This window comes from Dipodomys spectabilis, unplaced genomic scaffold (assembly GCF_019054845.1).
Source record: "Dipodomys spectabilis isolate Male_0828 unplaced genomic scaffold, ASM1905484v1 ptg000107l, whole genome shotgun sequence".
NCBI lineage: Eukaryota > Metazoa > Chordata > Mammalia > Rodentia > Heteromyidae > Dipodomys > Dipodomys spectabilis.
The window spans coordinates 382855-404500 of record NW_024870784.1 but is presented as its reverse complement, the minus strand read 5'-3'; the positions used below and the strand labels follow the sequence as shown (position 1 = coordinate 404500).

The following is a 21646-nucleotide window of genomic DNA, read 5'->3' as shown; positions in this document are numbered from 1 at the left end:
TTGTTTCTTGCTTAGAATCTTTAAGAAGGAAAGTATGTGTAAGAACTCATCCAAAATCAAATTGAGCTTGCATTTGAACATTATAGAAAAAGTTACATAAAAATGCTTATAAACAGGCACTGGTGGCTCACTCAGGCCTAATCTAGCTATACTCAGGAGGCTGAGATCTGAGGATCACAGTTCAAAGCCAGCCCAAGCAGTACCAGTCTGACACTATTTCCAATTCACTGGAAATAGAGCTATGGCCTAAGTGTGAGTGATAGCCTTGATCAAAAAAGGCTCAGAGACAGCACATAGGCCCTGAGTTAAAGCCCTAAAACTGCCTGGAAGAAAAAAAAAAGTCCCAGGCACTAATGCTAGGCAGGGAGAGTAAGCCCTATCTCACACACACTGCAGAAAGCTCTTTGCCTGAGGGAGAATGCATGTAAGGAAATAGTCCTTCTGGAGAAAAACATGAATCTTTTATGCAGCGTCCAGATTTCAGATATTTCCGGTTTTCGTTTCCAAATCAAAAATATGTACTACATGAAAAAAAAAAAGGCACTAACTGGCATTGTAATCATACTTGAGTCTTCACAAGTTAGTTTCTGCGTTTAAGTCATTTCTCACATGCAACAAACTAATGTTTTAAAGTACCTGAATGGACATTTTTTAACAGTGTAATTTAAAAATTTTGCAAACACTGCAATTTTACCTCTTCCCAATTTAGCTGTTTCCTAAATATCCTATATTTGATAAAGCACATACTTACAAATAGGACTATGACCTTATTCCTGGTTTCTCAGAACTAGTGTACAACTTTTTAACTGAATAAAGTACATCTCAGACATGAAATCTCAATTAGATTAACATTTCTGTTAAAAGCATTCTCTTGCTGGGCCATATTTACATTGAGAGGCGGCCATATTTACATTGAGAGGCTAGGTTTCATGAAGTGAGTATGTATAATGCAATGTCTAAACACCCAGAACCCACTGTCAACATCCCCTTATTTTCATCTTCCAGTGTTGTATATTTATCACGTCAACCTGAAAACAGACTGAAGGTAGGTAGGTTTAAACTGAGCCTGTTAACTTGCCTTTATCAAGTTCACTGATAGCAGCACACAGGCCTTAAGTGAACATCTTTTTAAATAAAACAATTTCATGAAAAGAATGCTAAATGAAGCCAGGCACTATGGCTTAGGCCTGTAATCCCAGCTACTTCTGAGGCTGATATCTGAGGATCACAGTTCAAAGTCAGCCTGGGCAGCAAAGTCTGAGTTTTTTTTGTTCTTGTTTTTTTTTGGGGGGGGGTCCGGTCATGGGGCCTCAACTCTGGGCCTGGGCGCTGTCCCTCAGCTTTTCAGCTCAAGGCTAGCGCTCTACCACTTGTGCCACAGCGCCACTTCCAGCTTTTTTTTTTTTCCTTATGTGGTGCTGAGGAATCGAACCCAAGGACTCTGGCATGCAAGGCAAGCGCTCTACCACTGGGCCACCTTCCCAGCCCCTGGGATTTTTTTTTTTTATAGCCAGATGTAGAGCTGTATTTCAAGTGATACAGCTTTAGTCTTGAGCAAAGAAAACTCAGGGATAGAGCCCAAGCACTGAGTTCAAGCCTTAAGACTGGTAACACACACAAAAAATGGGAAAATCTGACAATATATGATTGACCCAGCTAAAAGACAGCTGCTAATACATCCTGTATTCCAATGGCCTCAATTAAAACACTTCCAAAAAAAAAAATAGTTGTTATGTGAAGCTCAATTTTATCAAAGTGTCTGCTAATTTTCAACAAGGATTTGGATACTTCAAGAGGCTCAAATAAGTGACATATATAGTGTTTATTTATAGCCTTCAATGAAAATGAAATTCAAACAGCTTAATACCCATATATGAGTAATCTGGCAAATACAGGTATCAAACGCATTTTAATTGTTTTATAAAACTATACAAATCTTCCAAGTGACCATAAATCAGTTCTCATTACAAGTTCTTAAGCCATTTTTTTCAGGTCAACACAATTACACTTTTAAGATTACAGACTTTAATGTTTATCGGGTTAAATTCCTAAAGCTAGCAAGGTAACAAATGGGTTACTGGGACTCAGACAACCACATGGTAGAGCATGTTTACTGGGTGATCCCAATTACACCACAAGCCAGACGACTTCCAGCATTTCCTGTCTTTTTACTCTCGTCATTTCCACCTCTGCCCAAGTCATCTGCTTTTTCATGGACCTTTAAAAGAATTGGGGGGGAAAAAAAAGAACATTTAACTTTGGGCCATCAAGTAATTACCACCTCTTCCCAACAATATCACTGAAGACGTTTGAGAACAACTTGAGAAAATTGCATGCTAAAATAATCCTACTAGTAAAGAATATATACTCATGTTTATGCTACTTTAAAAGTAGAAACTACAGGCTGGGAATGTGGTTTAGTGGTAGAGTGTTTGCCTGGCATGCATGAAGCCCTGGGTTTGATTCCTCAGTATCACATAAACAGAAAAAGCCGGAAGTGGTGCTGTGGCTCAAGTGGTAGAATGCTATGCTTACTGAAGAAGCTCAGGGACAGTGCCCAGGCTCTGAGTTCAAGGCCCAGGAATGGCAAAAAAAAAAAAGTAAAAAAACTACTACTTGCTGGTGGCAAAGACATGTTACCTTTGAACACTAGGAAGATGTTGACAGGCAAATAAAATATTAAAAACCCAACCAATGCTGTTTATAGGCCACCACATGCTGCTCTTAATCCCTCAAAAAAAAAAACAAAAACAGTAACTTTAGTTACAGTAGTCATTATGGTGTGAATTTCTTTTTTCTTTTTTTCAGTCATGGGGCTTGAACTCTGGGCCTGGGCACTTTCCCTCACCTCCAAGCTCAAAGCTAGTGCTCTACCACTTGAGCCACAGCGCCACTTCTGGTTTTCTAGTGGTTAATTAGAGATAAGAGTCTCACACACTTTCTTACCCAGGCTGGCTTTGAACCTCGATCCTCAGATCTCAGCTTCCTGAGTAGCTAGGATTACAGGCGTGAGCCATAGGTGCCCGGCTTATGGTCTAAATTTCTTTGGGGGAACAGAAGGGGCAGTGTGTATGTGGAAAAACTCAAAATTTCATGCCCAGTAAGTTACAGGCTTAATCGTAAAAGTATTTTAAATTGTGTTCATGGAACATTTACAAATGACTTTGGCTGATTCTGTTTTATCAACAAACTGAAGAAAATTCTAAAAACAAAGGTCAATTGAAAGGAAGTGTCTACTGCCCGAGGTAGGCAACAGCTTTACTACTTGTTTTCCATGAGCCAGATGCAGGGTAACTTGGAAAGACAGCTCCCACAAGAGTGGGAGTAACCAAGAGTGATAACCTAGACTTGAATTTGTAACACTGAAGTCCATCCCAGATTCTAGATTCAATCAAATGTTCTGTTTAAATACAAGCGTGGAAACAATCATGCAAGAAAATCTGGCTGTCTTCCCAATCTGGATCTAGGAAAATAAAATAAAACCTACTTTTTACTGCATCTTTCTTAGAGCAGTATTCCTAACTGAACTAAATATATTAATTCATCTTCTCTAGAATCATCCAATAAAATAATGACCTGTCCTAATGTGGACTACAAGTACAATTTAGATGGATCTTTATAGAAATTAGGACTAACCATCATGAAGTCTTGATCCAAAGTACAATATTATACATTAGAAGAAACTATGCATATCCTCCTTTGTATGAAAACTTACCACCATAGTGCGGCCAATGATGGAACACTCTCCTGTGAGTGAGATCATTGAGTCTTTGATGGACACTTTGGCTGTACCGTCTTTGTCAGCAGTCACATTGCCCAGATCTCCAACATGTCTAACATTGAAAAAGCATCAGATCAATTAGCACTAGTGTCTATGTCACACCAAAGACAGTTCATGTGCTAACTAAAATTTAACAAGACTCCATAAGAGTGGCCTAAGAGGGGCTGGGAAGGTGGCTCAGTGGTAGAGCGCTTGCCTTGCGTGCATGCATGAGACCCTGGGTTCGATTCCTCAGCACCACATAAGCAGAAAAATCTGGAAGTGGCGCTGTGGCTCAAGTGGTAGAGCGCTAGCCTTGAGCTGAAGAGCTGAGGGACAGCACCTAGGCCCAGAGTTCAGGCCACAGGACCGACAAAAGAAAAGGAGTGGGCTAAGAGGAAAATATATTCAAAAAGATCACTTTGCCAAACTGACATTTTGGGAACACAAATTTAAAAACAGCTATTCAACTAGGTAATAGAAATCTACAAAAATAATGCTCTGCACACTTAAATTTCAGATGTAAGTACCAAAGGGAAACTCAGCTACTGAGTTATGATGTTAGTTCCGGAGAGAGTTAAGCTAAGACTGTGTTACAAATTAATCTTTATTTTTAATATTTTCCTGAAAGGCCTTCAGAAAAGATACACAAACAAATGGGAGTCTCAACTGCTTTTCATTATCTATAGAAGTTTCCTATGCTTCTCAAATGATTTTTTTTGCTAGTGGTTATGGTATTCATGGCATTTTCTATATTCTATATTCCTTTACCCACAGAGAGCCATTCCACTGATTTGGGCATGGGGGAATGGTATGGGAGACAACAAATGTAAAAACCAACATAGGGAGCCTACCTCTATTTTCTTTGTTTCTGCAAGCACTACAAGCCCACCCAGCCACCAGCCTCCTTATATAAGAGCCAAGCATCTTGTTACCTTTCTTGATCTTCTGGCCCACCGTGATTTTTGGATAGAGGATTAAAGTGAGGACCTGCACTGGTACAACCTATTTACAAGAAATAAAAATAAGCAGTTAAGAGCCAGGCGCTGATGATTCAAGCAAGTAATCAGGAGGCTGAAATCTGAGGATCACAGTTCAAGGTCAGCCCAGGGAGGAAAGTCTGTGAGACTCTTGCCTTCAATTAACCACCAGAAAACTGCAAGTGGAGCGGTGGCTTAAGTGGTATAGCACTAGCCTTTAGCAAAAAGGCTCAGGGACAGGTCACAAGCCCAGACCTATGACCAACGTTCTCCTCCCCCCCCCCAAAAAAAGCTAAATTAGGAACCCAAATTCCAGAATCAAGAATGGTTATGCCTTATTCCTTTTTTGTGTGTTTTGAAACAGTCTTGCTATGTAACCAAACTGGCCTCTCGCTCATTATCCTCCTGCCTCGGCATCCCCAGTGCTAGGATTATAGCACCAGCTCTCACCTCTTCATGCTAAATTAAGGAAGTAAGGCTTGATCTTCAACACTATACTGTAGTTTTAAAAAAGAAAATCACACGATTATGATCCCTAATTTTAAGAAAGATTTTCAAAAACCGATTACAAGCCTGGCGTTGGTGGCTCATGCCTGTAATCCTAGCTACACAGGAGGCTGAGATCTAGGGATCACAGTTCAAAGCCGGCCGAGGCAGGAAAGTTCGTGAGACTCTTATGTCCAATTAACAACCAGAAAACCAGAAGTGACACTGTGGCTCAAGTGGTAGAGTAGTGGTAGAGTGTTTGCCTTGAGCTGAAGAGCTCAGGGACAGTGCCCAGGCCCAGAGTTCAAGCCCCATGACCTACCAAAAAAAAAAAAAGCTATCTCACCCACGCTTGATGTCTGAAACGTGTAATCCTTGCTACTTGGGACAAGGAGATTGGTTGAAGGCCAGCCCAGATGTTTTGGGGCTGGGAAGGTGGCTCTGTGGTAGAGTGCTTGCCTTGCATGCATGAGGCCCTCGGTTCGATTCCTCAGCACCACATCAGCAGAAAAAGCCGGAAGTGGGCTGAGGCTCAACTGGTAGAGTGCTAGCCTTGAGCTGAAGAGCTGAGGGACAGTGCCCAGGCCCAGAGTTCAGGCTCCACAACCGACAAAAAAAAAAAAAATATCTATATATATGTTTATAATACGCCATTCTAAACCAATGGTTGGGCCTACTGATACTCACCATTATGTCAGCTACAGGGAAGGAGCACAGTGGCACACACCTGTCTCCCCAGCTACACAAGAAAGCACAAAAGACCCTAACTCAAAAATAATGCAAAAAAGGACTAATGGTGTGGCTCAAGTGGAAGGTAAAGAGTGCCTGACTAGTAGTGAGAAACCCTAAATTCAAACATGAACACAGTCCTTGCACGCCCCCCCCCCAAAAAAAAAAGCTACCTCCCAGTACCATTCCACCAAGCAGCCCTCCTGTCTATGGCCTTTGCTTGTGTAGAGGTAGAACCAAGGTTCATGTTCCAGGGCCAAGGTTTCTGCCTTGCAAAACCCTAGAGGGGAGGCAGGTTTGCCACCTGCATCCCAGATAGCAGAAATGCTGGAAATCTTTCATGACAGTGGAAGGAAATAAGAAAATAAGGCAGGTTTCAGGAAGTAGCTTAAACAAATCAAAGCTACAAAACATTTATGCACCTTCCAAACCAGAGGCAGAGGGAACTTGGGGAATATTAGTATTACTGGAATGGATCAAACTTCATAGTAACTATTTGGAACCAAATTATGGTACATTAAACACCAACTGCAATGACTCATACCTAATCCCATCATTCAAAAGACTGATTCCAGCCTGAGCTACAAATCCTGACACTGTCTTTCTCTAACACACACACACACACACACACACACACACACACACACACACACACACACACACACACACACACACTTCTAACAAAAAATGAAGAAGTCTAAATATAAACTTCAGATTACTACTCAAATATGACAAAATGTTACTAAAGGCAATTTAACTCATGAACTTTTGCTAACTTGCTACTAATTTCAAATTGAAAAAGGTCAAACAATCCAAAGCACCAAGAGTCCTCAATTTGTATCAAACGTGTTTTTTTCTTTGCAGTTTTCAGGGCTTTTTAATTCAAGGCCTCAAGCTTGCTAGGCTGGCACTCTACCACTTCAGCCACACCTCTAGCACATTTTGCTCTGGTTATTTTGAGACAGGGTCTCCCTTTTTGCTCCGTAGTCCTGACCTTGATTCTATTTATGCTTCCCACTGTAGGTAGGTTGATACACTTCACTATGTCCAGCTTCTGCTGCTGAGATGGGGGAGGTCTCAAAGTTTTTTGCCAGGGCTGTCTCAAAATGTGATCCTCCCAATCTCAGCCTCCCAAGGAGGTAAAAAGCACAGGAATGAGTCACCTTTTCCTGGCCTACATCAAATTATTGTTCCACTTCAAATCTCATATTCTTATATAGTATAATGCATAGAAATCAGAGCCTGTACCTGAAGTGCCCACTCCTGACTCCAGCATGAAAACATTGGGATTACCTAAGACAAGAAGCTGCTTAGCCGGCCTCTGGTGGCTCACGCCTGTAATCCTAGCTACTCAGGAGGCTGAGATCTGAGGATCATGGTTCAAAGCCAGAGCAGGAGGAAAGTCCATGAAACTCTTACTTATCTCAATAAATTACTCAAAAAAAAAAAAAGCCAGGGGCTGGGAAGGTGGCTCAGTGGTAGAGTGCTTGCCTTGAATGCATGAGGCCCTGAGTTTGATTCCTCAGCACCACATAAGCAGAAAAAGATGGAAGTGGCGCTGTGGCTCAAGTGGTAGAGTGCTAGCCTTGAGCAAAAGAAGCTCAGGGACAGCACCCAGGCCCTGAATTCAAGCCTGGGGCCAGCACAAAAACAAAACCAGAAACTGCTTAACTTTTTGCTTCTATTTTTCTACTGCACTCTAAGAACCCTCGATCCCATTAGCACAATTAAAAATATCAATTCCTTTCCCCTTTATTCATCCCACTTAAAATAGTCAAAGACTACAGTTTTGTAGTTAATTCCCTAATGAGAATCTTAGGGGTTATTTTAACACAGGTGGGGAGGGCCTTTTAAACGGGGGTTACCCAAGTCATTACCTTAATAACCACCAATGAACCATTGTCATTAGAGTAGCACAAAACCTACCTTGTGTATTATCTCCAAACTGATGGACATGGAATCCATGCTGGCCTTCAGTCAATCCTGTAATGGTCCCCTGTACCATAACTGGCCCATCTGCCTTTATTCAAAGAAAAGTACATTAAGTTAGAATGCAATTACTTCTGAACAAACAAAACAGTTGAAGTATCTTTCACAGTAAAAAACAGACTTGAGTGCAGAAAAAAAATGTCTAAATTCTAGCTGCTTAATTTGAGGCCTGTGTTATGCTATCAAGAGAGAAGTGAAATTCTTGTTCTAACACCTGCTGTTCAGGGGCCATGTGGCCAAGGCTCTGAAATTCCACTGCATGGAAGAATAAAACTTAGCAGGGTAGCAAGTGTAATGAGTTCTGCCACTCAAGCCATGTGCCAGCCTTGTAACGCTTCTTCTTATGCTTCTTTCCAGGTCTGGCAGGGAATCTCCTATGTCCACCTCCTAAGTACCTCGGATTACAGGATGAGCCACCAGGACTAGCTTTAGGGTTTGACTCTAAAATGATTATGTAACAAGTTAATGTTTCTTGGGTAAACATTGTTGAATCGGTTGCATGTGTATATGGTGAATATACATACTTTTTAAAGTGTAAAGCTGGATATCAAACTTAAGAGCATGCATGGTACTCACTAGCCCCAAACTTTTTTTTTTTTTTTGGGGGGGGGGGGGTGGTCATGGCGCTTGAACTCAGGGTCTGGACATGTCCCTCAGCTTCTTTTGCTCAAGGATAGTGCTTTACCACTTGAGCCACAGTGCTACTTCTGTCTTTTTCTGTTTATGTGGTATGGAGGAATCGAACCCAGGGATTCAAGCTTGCTAGGCAAACACTCTACCACTAAGCCACATTCCCAGCCCTCCAACCAAACTTTTTAACCTAAAACAATGCATGTCACAGATACTCATTAGCTCTTTGGTCTTCTTTATGAGGACAAGCATGGTCTTGCCTTGAAAGAGAAAGAGAGCTATTCCCTGCTCCCCTGCTCTCCACGCTACCTCACTGGGTGGCTCTATTGGTCTCTCGCACAGATTATTTGTATTTAGTAGCCAAAAATACCTTAACAACTGCCCATGAAGGGGCTAATTCAGGTCTAACCAGGGTACTGGGGATTTTTTACATCTTTTTAAAAGTCATTAGAATCTATCTGGATAACTTCCAACTCTAACAAAAAGAGTCTATATAAGAACATTCCAGCCGGGCGCTGGTGGCTCACGCCTGTAATCCTAGCTACTCAGGAGGCTGAGATCTGAGGATCGCGGTTCAAAGCCAGCCCGGGCAGGAGAGACCGTGAGACTCCTATCTCCAATAAACCACCAGAAAACCGGAAGTGGCGCTGTAGCTCAAGTGGTAGAGCGCTCGCCTTGAGCTGAAGAGCTGAGGGACAGCGCGCAGGCCCAGAGTTCAAGCCCCACGACCGACAAAAAAAAAAAAAAAAAAGAACATTCCAAAGCTGGGTGCTGGTGGCTCACGCCTGTAATCCTAGCTACTCAGGAGGCTGAGCTCTGAGGATTGTGGTTCAAAGCCAGTCCCAGCAGGAAAGTCCTCATAAGACTCTTATCTCCAATTAACCACTCAAAAACCGGAAGTGGCACTGTGGCCCAAATGGTAGAGCACCTAGAGCCTTGAGTTACAACCATATCACACAGTAAGACACACTTTTTTGTTTTTAAATAATCATGGCCTATATGAACAAATATCAGTTCTGCATATAAATTTCATACATATTTGCATACTTGTTTATATCCGCTCATATGTCTATAAACTGCTTTCAAGTTTAAAAATTCTCCCCATTTTTTGTTAAGCCAAGTACAACCAAGCTTGCTCTAGTTAGTAACCTTTGAGGTAACTTTCCACAGAAGACACAATTGTTCAAAGGATATATCCAGAGCAACTAGCCTTTTTTTTGTTTTTTGAGAATACATATTGTGATTCTTCTAAGTAAAACCTTTAGTTTTAGGAAAACTAAATGTGACCCTAGCCCCACTCAACATAGGGGATTAAGGGCATAGAGAAAGGGGCAGACTTTTACACCTCCACTGAGGGGGCAGGGCACAGCACAGGGCGGCTGTTCAGAGGCAAGCTGCATGCTTGCAGTCCCATGGAGCCAGCACAGGCTCATCTTCAGAGAAGCACGTAGTAGAGGCAAAAGGAAGACCAGCTGCCTCTGCTCAGTACTGCTTGGGCTAAGAAGGCTCAGTGTGAACCCAAGTCCAGATTTTTCAAGAAAAGCAATCATTTTAAAAGATGGTGGTTTAAGAAACAAAGAACTCCCGCTCATCTGGTTGAACCACTACTAAATATCCTCATGCTGCTGATCACAAATATGGTATATAACATGTGAACACTGTTATATATTACAGACTGTGGTAGACAATTTGCTCCAGGGAAGTTAGAATGAACTTGTGACTTTGAAATTATGTAATCATTTAATCACAATCAAAAAAAAAAAAAAAAAAAAAGAACCTCGGGGAAGGGAGGGAGGGAGGGGATGGTAGGGGGAAAACAATGGAGGGGGTAACAATGTTCAAGAGGAAGTGTACTCATAACCTCACTCATGTAACTGTGACCCTCTGTATAGTAGCTTTACAATAAAAAAAAAAAAAAAAAAAAAAAAAAAAAAAATAAAAGATGGTGGTGAGAACCCAAAATCCTGGTGTGGGTAAGTTGGAAACTATTCCACAATTTTAATCACTGTGTAGGCTAAACCAAATAGTTTATAACCAATTTATTACATCTGCCATTGTGTAGAGCTGTACTACTAAACTACTCAAGGATCTTAGAGACAAAGGATAATGCCAGTGAGGTTTGCAGCTTAGCTTAAGAACTTTCCAAACTGCTTTTGGCAGGTGGAAAACCCACAGGGATATACATTACACGTACCACACACCCCTGGTCTTCCCAATTCTTAACGGCTTGGAGGGAGGTTCTCCCTCAGAGGTCTCTTAAAATTCTCTGCCAATCAATTATGTTCGGGAGTAGAAAGGAGGCAAAATAAAGTGTGACATGACATACAACAAAATGTAGTCTAATGCCAAAGAACCTTTCCCTGAAAATGTGGGGACCAATTAATGTGAGCAAGTACTGTCCTCCCTCGCATAAATAGCAGATAGCTACATATACGCTCTGCTGCTTCTGTTCTCACATCTTTTGTCAACCATTTGAAGAACTCTTACCTTTCTCTAGTGATTAACAGCCAAGTTTAAAAAAAAAAAAAGGCACCTCGGTGGCTAGTAACCATGCTGAGGTACTGGAGACAAGATAGCACAAATACCCTCTTTGCAACACCCATTTTGTACTTATTACTGACCATGAGTATTGCTGAAAACTTGGTCAAAGTTGTTCAGAACCTTGTCTCTGCAGTAGACTAACACCTGCTGTAGGTCCTGGGTGCAATCCCCAGCACCAAAACTACATGCCTCTGACTGGCTCAGCAAACTGACTGCTGCTGTTCCAATTTTTTGCAAAGAAATGGCTTGGAAGAATTCTCCAAGAAAAGTCATTTAAAGCTGGGTGCCAGTGGCTCACGCCTGTAATTCTAACTACTCAGGAGGCTGAGATCTGAGGATCATGGTTCAAAGCCAGCCCCGCAGGAAAGTCGGTGAGACTCTTATCTCCAATAAACCACTAGAAAACCGGAAGTGATGCTGTGGCTCAAGTGGTAGAGCACTGGCCTTGAGCTGTAGAGCTGAGGGACAGTGCCCAGGCCCAGAGTTCAAATCCCATAACCGACCAAAAAAAAAAAAAAGAAAAAAAAAAGTTAAAAAAAAAAAGTCATTTAGCCAGGGCAAGTGTCTCATGACTAAAATCCCAGCTACCCAGCAGGCGAGATACAACATAGCAAAGTCGTCCATGAGACTCATCTCCAACCACCAAAAAGCTGGAAGTGGAGGTGTGGCTCAAGTAGTAGAGCACTAGTCTTGGGTGTAATAGCTAGGGGACAGCACCAGGCCCCCGAGCTCGCTCGCGCGCACACACACACACACACACACACACACACACACACACACACACACACACACACACACACACACACGCCTCACGAAAGTGTCGATTCAATGTAATAGAAACTCTACTACCCCAAAGACTTTTTTTGGGGGGTCCAGTCATGGGGCCTGAACTCTGGGCCTGGGCGTTGTCCCTCAGCTCTTCAGCTCAAGGCTAGCGCTCTACCACTTGAGCCACAGCACCACTTCCGGCTTTTTTCTTTTTTCTTATGTGGTGCTGAGGAATCGAACCCAGGGCCTCAGGCATGCAAGGCAAGCGCTCTACCGCTGAGCCACCTTCCCAGCCCTACCCCAGGGACTTTTGAAGCCTAGATGCACATTAAAATCACTTTGGAAACTTAAAACCACAACAACAAAAAGAAAAAAAAATCAAAAACAATACACCAATCCTGAGCCTGAGGCTGGTGGGATTTTTAATGTCCTTGATGTGCTGTTGGGCTCTTGGTATAAAGCTCCCCTCGCGCGTTCACGGTGAGCCCAGCGTGTCTCCACTGCCCGGGGACGAGCTCGCTCTGCCCACAGCGGGCAGCCCGGCGCTTGGAGCTGGGGAGGAGGGAACGGATCACGGTCCAAGGCCATCTCCTCTGCCTGACCGTGACCTCCAACATCAGGGCCTCGGCCTCGCATTTTCCTGCCAAGTATCACAGATCCGAGCTCGCCGCTCGTGGCCTCGATTCCCCAAACCACCTTCACCTAGAAAACAAAACCCCACGCCACGCGGGAGATCCCGGGCCCAGCCGCCGGGGGATAACGGACGCCGCGGGAACAGGGGCGGGCCCTGCGGCCGCGCCCCAACCCCGGTCTGCGTCATCCGGGATCCGGGGAGAAAACGACCCCGAGAGGAAGAACCGCCGCCGCCCCGAAAGCGCCGAACGCCCCCGTCCCCTCGCGGCACCGAGACCGCGCCACGGGGACCCGGCCAGGCCCGGCGCGCGGCCGCCGCCCTCCCCGGTCCTCCCGGCCCGGCCCCGGCCCCGGCCCCAGCCCGCCGCGCCCGCGGCCCGCCTCGGCCCCGCGCCGCCCCGGCGACCGAGCGATGACTCAGCACTTAGGGGCGCACGAGGCCCGAGGCGGCGCGGATCCTCCGGCCGCCCGGCGAGGGGCGTGACGAGGGCGGCCCCAAGGCCTCACGGCCGCCCGCTCCCCGCACAGGTGCGTGGGCCACAGGCCTCTGCCCCGGGCCTTGCCTGCTGCTCGAAGTGGATGATGCCCTGCACCAGACTATCGCCCTTCAGCACGCACACGGCCTTCAGCGCCATGATTCGCCCGCGACGCGCTTGAACCCGGGTCCGAAAACGGCGGGAGGAGGCCGTTATACGACACTACAGGACACGCCAACACCAACCCGAGCGGTGGCGGAGCCCCGGCTCTTTTATAGGTCGGTCCCCGAGGTCCACGCCCACCGTGGCCCGGAACCAATCACTACCTAGTGAGTCATGTGGGGGCGTGGTCGGGCGATGGCGCGCCTGCCCTCGACGCGCAACGCCTGACCGCAGACGCCGGCGGCGGTGGAAGGTCCGGAAGGCTGAAACCCGCGCCCGAACAGCTTCCGAGGTTGGAGCTCGTGGGTCCCACTGCAGAAATTGCGAAAATGAGGTTGTGTACCTGGGAGACCTGAAGCCACTTTGTCTAGAAATGTCGTTAGAGCCGGGTGCCGGTGAACCTCATCTGTGAATCCTAGCTGCTCAGGAGACTAGAATCTGAGGATCGGGGTTCGAAGCCAGCCCGGGCAGACAAATTAGAGAGACTCTTAGCTCCAGTTAATCACCAAAAAGGCCAGAAGCAGAGTTGTGGCTCAAGTGGTAGAGCATTAGCCTTGAGTGAAAACGTCACTAGTATGACCACTTTGGTCCCAATGTCTTATTTGATCTTTAGACACTGGAACCCCAAAAAGGAAAAGGGGAGGAAGAAGAGGGAATAAGACTGAAGGGGAAGAGAAGGAAAAAATACCAAGATGGATGCTTGCCGTAGGCCTCAGTGTTATGTTTGGGGGTTCCTGATGCTACATCTTTTTCTTTTTTATTTATTTATTTAGTCTGTCTTGGCTCTTGAACTCTGGGCCTAGGCGCTGTCCCTCAGTTCTTCCGCTCAAGGCTAGCGCTCTACCATTTGAGCTACAGCGCCACTTCCGGCTTTTTCCTTTTTGCTTATGTGGTGCTGAGGAATCGAACCCAGGGCCTCATGCAAGGCAAGCGCTCTACCACTGAGCCACCTTCCCAGTCCCCATCTTTTTCTTGTCTGCGATTTTCTTCATCCTTTGCACATAGGGTTATATATTTGGTTAGCCAAATTCTGCTACTGTCAGATTTTCCCAGTTTGTCAAAGTGACACCCTGAAGACAGCAGTGTGGCACCTGGTTGGTTTCTAGTGTTTCCTGTGGTTTTGTATTGTTCTTATCTGCAGAGACATGGACAAGGAAAAAAGAGTTAAATCCTTGCGACCTCTTTGTAAGAGAAAGACATATACTTAATCTTTCAAGAAGAAACATGACATGCACACACAGTACAAACTATTTTCCTGGATTGTTTTTGCAAGAGATCAGTGTTTTTACTTATGTGCTCAGAAATGTGTAGAAATCTACAAGGGACCGTGGGTAGCTCCCCAGTAGTGTGCAGAAAGCCTTCACCAAGGCTCATTTAGAATTATTTGTACAGTGAACATGCACGTGTCTGCCACGCAAGCTATCTTAGAAAAAACACCACCACCACCCATCACCACCTCTTTAGTTGGAAGAACTGTTCGCTTAAACCACAAAGGAAGGAAATAAATGGTCCATCTCCCAGAGTCCCTGAATAACCAGAGATGGCAGTGCTTTGTTCCTGAGGAAGTGGTAAATTCAAACCCAGATTTCCATCTTCTGCTTGGCTAGAATTTCAGGCCACTTTGTTTTTTGTTTTGTTGGTAGTGATTTTATTCTTTTTTGTGTAGGGGGGGAGGGTATTGAACTAAATAAAAACCTCTGCTTGTAGCTGACCCCTGTACTTGAGCCACACCCCTAGTCCTTTTGCTCTTGTTTTGCTTTTCAGAGTCTCTTGTGCTCTTGTACAGATCCTTGGGCTGTGATCTACTTCCCAAATAGCTCAGCTAAGATACAGTTTATTTGCCCCCTGGACTGTAGTGCATCCTCTACCAGAGGTACACAGCTCACATTTATATCATCCTGGAGACAATGTACATAGTTGTGAGTTTGCTTGTTCTACTTACTGGTATTCTCCAGATCACTTGCATGTGCTAGGTAGTTATATAACACAAAATGCTTGCCAAAGAGCCTATGCCCAAAGTCAAGGCCAAAGTTTCTTTGGGTTCCAGGAAGTTAGAGGGGCACAGTTCAGTTCCTTGTAAACTGCCAAGACAGCAACCTACAGTTACAAAAAGCCACATTGGTGCGGGCGTGTGTGTGTGTGTGTGTGTGTGTGTGTGTGTGTGATTTATTGGCAATACTGTGGTTTGAACTCAGGACCTCCAATTTACTAATCACTTTCCAAAAACAGGGTAAAGGAATTTTAAGTATGTGATATTAAACATTATTTGTGTCCTCTTGGAGCAGATTATGGCATCTTTGCATTATTGACATTTTGGGCCAGATAATTCCTGAGGTGGCCGGTGGTCTGGATGTTGTAGGATATTTGATAGCACCCTGGTTTCTACTCACTAGATGCAATTCGTACCCTCTCCTTTTCCTCAGACCATGACAACCACAAATCTCTCCAGGCATTGCCAGATCATCTTCTTGAGAATTCTTTCTTTGGTTTTTTGGTAGGGGGCAGGAGAAATCTGGGATCAAATCCAGATCCTTGAACGTCCTAAGCAAGCACTCATCACTGAGTTATGCCCCAACTTGAAAATCATCGTCTTAGGAAATTGAATATTCATTCCAGAAGCCTGGAGTGTGGAAAGGAAGAGGCAGGCAGCAAGTTCTTCACTGCCACTTTCCTACATAGAACTCAGAAGTCCAAGAATCCCATATTTTCTATTTATCTACTTATTCATTTATTCATTCATTTTGCCTGGATCAGAATTTGGACTCAGAACCTTGAACTTGCTCGGTTTCTTGCTCAGCTGTCACTCTACCCCTTGAGCTAAACTTTCAGCCAGGGATCTTAATTGGGGATTAAGTCTTCTGAACTTTTCTGCATAATTATGCTGGCTTCCAGTGTTGGTCCTCTGGATCTCAGCCTCCTGAGTAGCTAGGATTAGAGGCATAAACCACTAATACCAAGTTGAAAATCTCAAATTGGCCCTTGACCTCCAGGTCCTTATAAAAGGTAGAATGAGAGGATATAGTTGATATAGTTGAGCTAAGTTATTTTTTGACTTGAGACATGTAAATATTTTGCATATGATATCAGACGTCTCTGTGTGGTCTGCACTGCAAAAGTTAGAGCAGGCCTCGTCACCTTATTCCATGGTGTTCCTGCTTCTTAATTCAGTCCTGAGGTCCCTGTGGTTCAAACTGGAGTGTGAGTTTTTTAAACTCAGAGGTATCATTTTGTAGAGTTTACTCTTATAAAGCCCAGACACTTGAGGCTGGGAATGTGACTAAGTGGTAGAGTGCTTGTCTAGCATGCATGAAGCCCTGGGTTCGATTCCTCAGTACCACATAAACAGAAAACACCAGAAGTGGCTCCACTTCCAGTTTTCTAATGGGTTTTATTGGTGATAAGAGTCGCACAGACTTTCCTGCCCAGGCTGGCTTTGAACTGTGATCCTCAGATTTCAGCCTACTGAGTAGCTAGGATTACAGGTGTGAGCCACCGGAGCCTGGCAAGAGTTGTCTTTTGATGCTAAGGAACAGAGAGGGAGGGAATTAAAAAAAGTTAGCAGAAGCTTCTTTTTCTTCCTTCCTTCCTTCCTTCCTTCTTTCCTTCCTTCCTTCCTCCTTTCCTTCCTCCTTTCCTTCCTTCTTTCTTTCCTTTCTTCCTTCCTTCCCTTCCCTTCACTGTAGTTTCCTTCCCTTCCCCTCCATTCCCTTCCCTTCCTTCTTTCCTTCCTCTCTCTCTTTTCTCTTTTTTCCACTTTCTTTATTTCTCTTTCATTTGTTCTGGCACTCTACCACTTGGCCCATGCCTCAAGTTTAGACATTTTGGGGGGGATTCATTGACGTAGGATCTCACAGATTTTCCTGTGCTGGCTGGCTTAGCACCGAGAGCCTTAGATTTCAACCTTCTGGAAGCTACCATTACAAACAAAGCCATTGTTGCCTACCCCAAAGTAGTTCCCAGTAAGCAAAAACTAAGATCATAGCCAAGAATTGTGGACTGTCACAGGCAGTCAGTGAAAGCTAGTGAGGAGAAAGTACAAAAAATCGGTTTAGGTTGTTATTAAACAGGAGTAAGCCAGCTATGATTAGAAGTTTGCAGGCTCTCGTTTTGATCAGCTGTGTGTTTTTGCACACTAGCAGTGACACAGATTATGTGCTAGCTGCTTAGCAGTTCTGGCCTGCTTTGTGACCCACTAACAGCTCCCTCTGTCATCTTGGATCATTCTCTCCAGATCTCAGCTGAAACTCAAAAAGCACCTGGGTAGATTCTTTGTCAGCCCCACCTGCATGCAAGAATCGCCCAGGGGACTTAAAACAAGTGCTAAGAAGGTAAGGGGTGGGCACTGACACAGAGGGACAAAGAGTGAATAAATGCATAAGTGATACTCAGTAAAATCTATGTTGAAAATGAACTATACAACTTGTGGGTGGGGACAGAAGGGGAAAATTGGGAGAGAGCAAGGGAAGGGGTGACATTGTCCCCAAAGAAATGTACTCATTACCTGACTTGTGTAACTGTATCTCCTCTGTACATCGCCTTTACAATAACAATTTAAAAAATGTTTTTAAAGGTGCTGAAGCAAAGCACTGTGGTTCTTGCCTGTAATCCTAGCTCCTCTGGATGCTGAAATCTGAGGATTGTGGTCAAGAGCCAGCTCAGGCAGACAACACTGAAAGCTTTTCTTTTCTTTTTTGTTGGTCAGAGGCTTCAACTCCGAGCGCTGTCCCTCAGCTCTTCAGCTCAAGGCTAGCGCTCTACCACTTGAGCCACAGCGTCACTTCCGGGTTTCTGAGTAGTTTTTATTAGAGATAAACAGTCTCACGGACTTTCCTGCCAAGGCTGGTTTTGAACTACGATCCTCAGATCTCAGCCTCCTGAATAGCTAGGATTACAGGAATGAGTAACCCGCACCTGGCAGGTTTTTATTTCCATATAATTACCAAAAAACCAAAAGTTGAAGCATGTCCTGCTTTGAGAAAAATATCCAGGCAAGAGCATAAGGCCTTGAGTTCAAGTCCCAGTATTTGCATGCATGTGCATGCACATGTACACACACACACACACACACAAAGTAAGACCACTTCATATCTCAATGCATGGGTGGCAAGGAGGAGGTGGGTGTGGCTGGAGTAGAGAGGCCTGTGGGAGATGTGATAAGGACTTGACCTTAGGCCATTATTAGGAGCAAAGGGAAAGATAATGAAAGCCGAGCCCCAAACTCCAGCACCCCATAAGATGTGCAGCAGAAAGGGAAGGGAAGCCAGCAGCACCCAGATCTGGCCTAAGCGAGCACGTGTATGATGCAATGATCATAAGGAAAAGTGGGGGCTTCATTTCAGATGGTATGCAGTTCGGGCATCTAAGGACCCTACATGTGTCTCTCTGGAAGAGCTCCTGTGGACTGGACTGATTGGGTCAGGGTCCTTCCTACGTCTGGCTTTGAATATTGAGATTTGGAAAGACACCAGTGCTGGTGACTCCTGCCTATAATCCTAGCTATTAAGGAAGCTGGTAGCTGATGATCATGGATTGAATCCAGTTGGGGCAGACAAATTTAAGAAACCCTACCTCCAGCTAAAGCCAAAAGCTGGAAGTGGAGAGTGCCAGATTTAGGTGAAAGTGTTAAGGGACACACATAGGCCCCAAGTTCAAGCCCCTGTTCTGGCACGTGCGCATGCACGCATATACACACACACACACACACAGAAAAGGAGAAAAAAAAGGGGTAAAATAAAATCCTTTGATATTTTCAAAACATGATTTTATACTTGGAATTAACCTGTTTTGCCCCGAAGACCCTGAGCAGCCAGGAACCACAAAACAGAACCAGTTTGCATTCTTTTTCTTCTGGCATCTACCCCTACCTTCTGTTCATCCCCAGCTGACTGGTTATTTGTGGTTATACTCAAAGTAGTACTTCTTGTGTGTCCACAAACCAGAATGCCAGTTGCAGCCTGACAGGGCATCTGTCTTGTTCTTCTCTTCTGCTGGAGTTTCATGTCACCATTCATCATCTACAGAGCTGTGTGCAGTTGCACCATTCCCTCTGCCCATTGCAGGAACCCTCAAATCTATGCCAAGGCGGATTCCTCCAGTCTCTTTTTCTCTGGTCCTGGGCACTGGCTGGATTTCATACCAAGGCAGGGAGGAGGACAGTCTTCTCCCCTACTCCTTGCCACACTGTCTCCTGGCCCCCAAGCTGGATGCATTCCAAAGGCAGTGGTCAGTGGGATTTGCTGATGATCAGGGTGTGGAATGGCTAGGATCTTGGGGCTGTAGGCGGCGCTGTTCTTAATTAAGGTGGTTGGGAAGAGTGTAGGTAGCGTGTGTCTAATGAAAAGATTAGGAGTTTCATGTAGGACATAGTTAAGTTTGTGATGTCTCTTTCCAGTCTAAGATTTAGAAAGGTAACACTGGACTTTCCCTTTCAGTTTATGTGCAATGTTTATGGCAGTTGAACTGAAATATAAAAATCTTTTTGCTCACTGGCCCAACCGTCTTTTTCTCTTTCTTTCGCACTGGCAGAGCAAATAGTTGGTTCAATTGCGGGTCCTGTTCTCTGCACACTAAGGAAATTCTGGCCAACTAGGCCAGGCACAGCCATCCTTCTGCTTACCAGTGATGAGCAGAGTGAGCTGCAACATACCTAGTTCTGCCCATTGAGACAGATGGGAGTCATTTGGAAACTTCCAGAAAACAAAGGTGGTGGCCCCCCCCACTATTTTTTTTTGGGGGGGTCCGGTTGTGGGGCCTGAACTCTGGGCCTGGGCGCTGTCCCTCAGCTCTTCAGCTCAAGGCTAGCGCTCTACCACTTGAGTCACAGCACCACTTCCGGGCTTTTTTTCTTTTTGCTTATGTGGTGCTGAGGAATCGAACCCAGGGCCTCAGGCATGCAAGGCAAGCACTCTACCACTGAGCCACCTTCCCAGCCCTCCCCCACTATTTTTTAACAATAGTTTTATTGTTATGGTAGAGGTGATGTACAGAGGGGTTACAGTTACATGAGTCAGGTAATGAGTAGAATTCTCTATGAACCATGTCTCCTCTTCCCTCACTTTCTCCCAGATTTTCCCTCCCATCTCCACCCACAGGATGTACAGTTCATTTTCCACATGGTGTCTAGTGAGGACCACTGGTGCACATGTTCACCCTTTGTTCCGTCTTTTCTGTGGAACAAAGACAAACAAACTAACAAACCAGACAAAAGGGAAAGAAATTAAAATAAAAAGATATGATATTGAGGCTGAGGCTGAGCATGGGGCCTCAAACCTGTAATCCAAGCTCCTTAGGAGGCAAAGATAAGGAGATTCAAGACCAACCTCAGCAAAAAAAAAAAAAAAAAGGCTCATGGGACTCCATCTCCCACCATGACCGTGTCACTAATTTCCAGTGACACAGCAGAATCAGGTCCAGGCCAGCCTAGGCACAAAGTAAGACTCTTCTTTTGAAAATAATTCAAAAAGGGCCTGGTAGAGAGGCTTCAGTGGTAGAGTATCTGCTTAGCAAATGTAAGGCCCTGAATTCTGAGGGAAAAGAAAAAAAGGAGGAGAAAGAAGGAGATGTTGAAGAACTGCTCAGCTGAAGAATTTGCCTGGCTTCTCCTGGTGCCCTGGGGCAACACAATAATAACTAACCACGGCACAGGAGCCAGGGATGGTAGAGCTGAAAGATACCATGGCCCAGCCCATTCTTAGTCAGCTAACAGGAAGCCACCCTTTCCTATGGACTCACTCCATAAAATACTACAGTTTACATTGGTGAAGCCATTTGGGGATGGTTTTGTTCTCTCACTTGTTAACTCATCTCCCTGGGACACCCACCAAAGGAGAGAAAAACCCCTCTTCCCTTGTTCTTGAATACTTTACCGGGAGGAACTGAAGAGGAAACCACAAAAAAAGACCAGTGTCATAAGTTAAGATACTCACTAGGGTCACATGACATTCCTTAAGAGCTCCTTTTCCCCACATTTCCTTGCCATGCCAAATTCTCTCTTACTCCTTATTTTGTATTCTGGTCACAAGCGCCTATGATCAGGTCAGGCAAATATCTCTGTTTGTAGACTGGGAATTTTAAATTATAGACTCACAGAGTTGAATTTCAGGAATTCTTCAAGGCCAGTGTCCTTTGATCTACATCCTGGCATCTGCTTTAGAGTCTATAGTGACCTCTCATTATTATTTTAACCTGATTACCCTAGTTCTGCATGTTAAGTATAAGCAAAAGTAACTGAATATCAGAAGACCTTCCCTGGGTCTTGACTCAACAGCAATCAAAATATATTAAGTTCCAGGATCTCTAAGATGTGCTTGGTGTTCTTACATTAATAAAAGTAATCATTGGGCTGGGAAGGGGGCTCAGTGGTAGAGTACTTGCCTTCCTTGTATGCACAAGGTCCTGGGTTTGATTCCTCAGCACCACATAAGTGGAAAAAGCCCTAAGTGGCACTGTGGCTGAAGTGGTAGAGTGCTAGCCTTGAGCCAAAGAGCTGAGTG

The 21646-nt window shown here is 44.7% G+C and overlaps 1 protein-coding gene across 2 annotated transcripts; it reads right to left on the bottom strand.

The window, feature by feature from the left end:
- Positions 1 to 1804: 1804 nt before the first annotated feature.
- Sod1 (superoxide dismutase 1) lies at positions 1805 to 13242 on the bottom strand. Of its 2 annotated transcripts, none has more exons than XM_042687310.1 (5): positions 13075 to 13242; positions 7882 to 7970; positions 4696 to 4765; positions 3716 to 3833; positions 1805 to 2218 (listed from the first exon to the last, which is right to left on the bottom strand). In XM_042687310.1, the coding sequence occupies exons 1-5, from the start codon at positions 13149 to 13151 to the stop codon at positions 2111 to 2113; spliced, it is 462 nt and encodes a 153-aa protein (XP_042543244.1). In that variant the 5' UTR covers positions 13152 to 13242; the 3' UTR covers positions 1805 to 2110. The 2 variants fall into 2 exon arrangements, with proteins under 2 accessions (XP_042543244.1, XP_042543243.1); XM_042687309.1 differs by having other exon boundaries at positions 7882 to 7975; positions 13080 to 13242.
- Positions 13243 to 21646: the final 8404 nt, after the last annotated feature.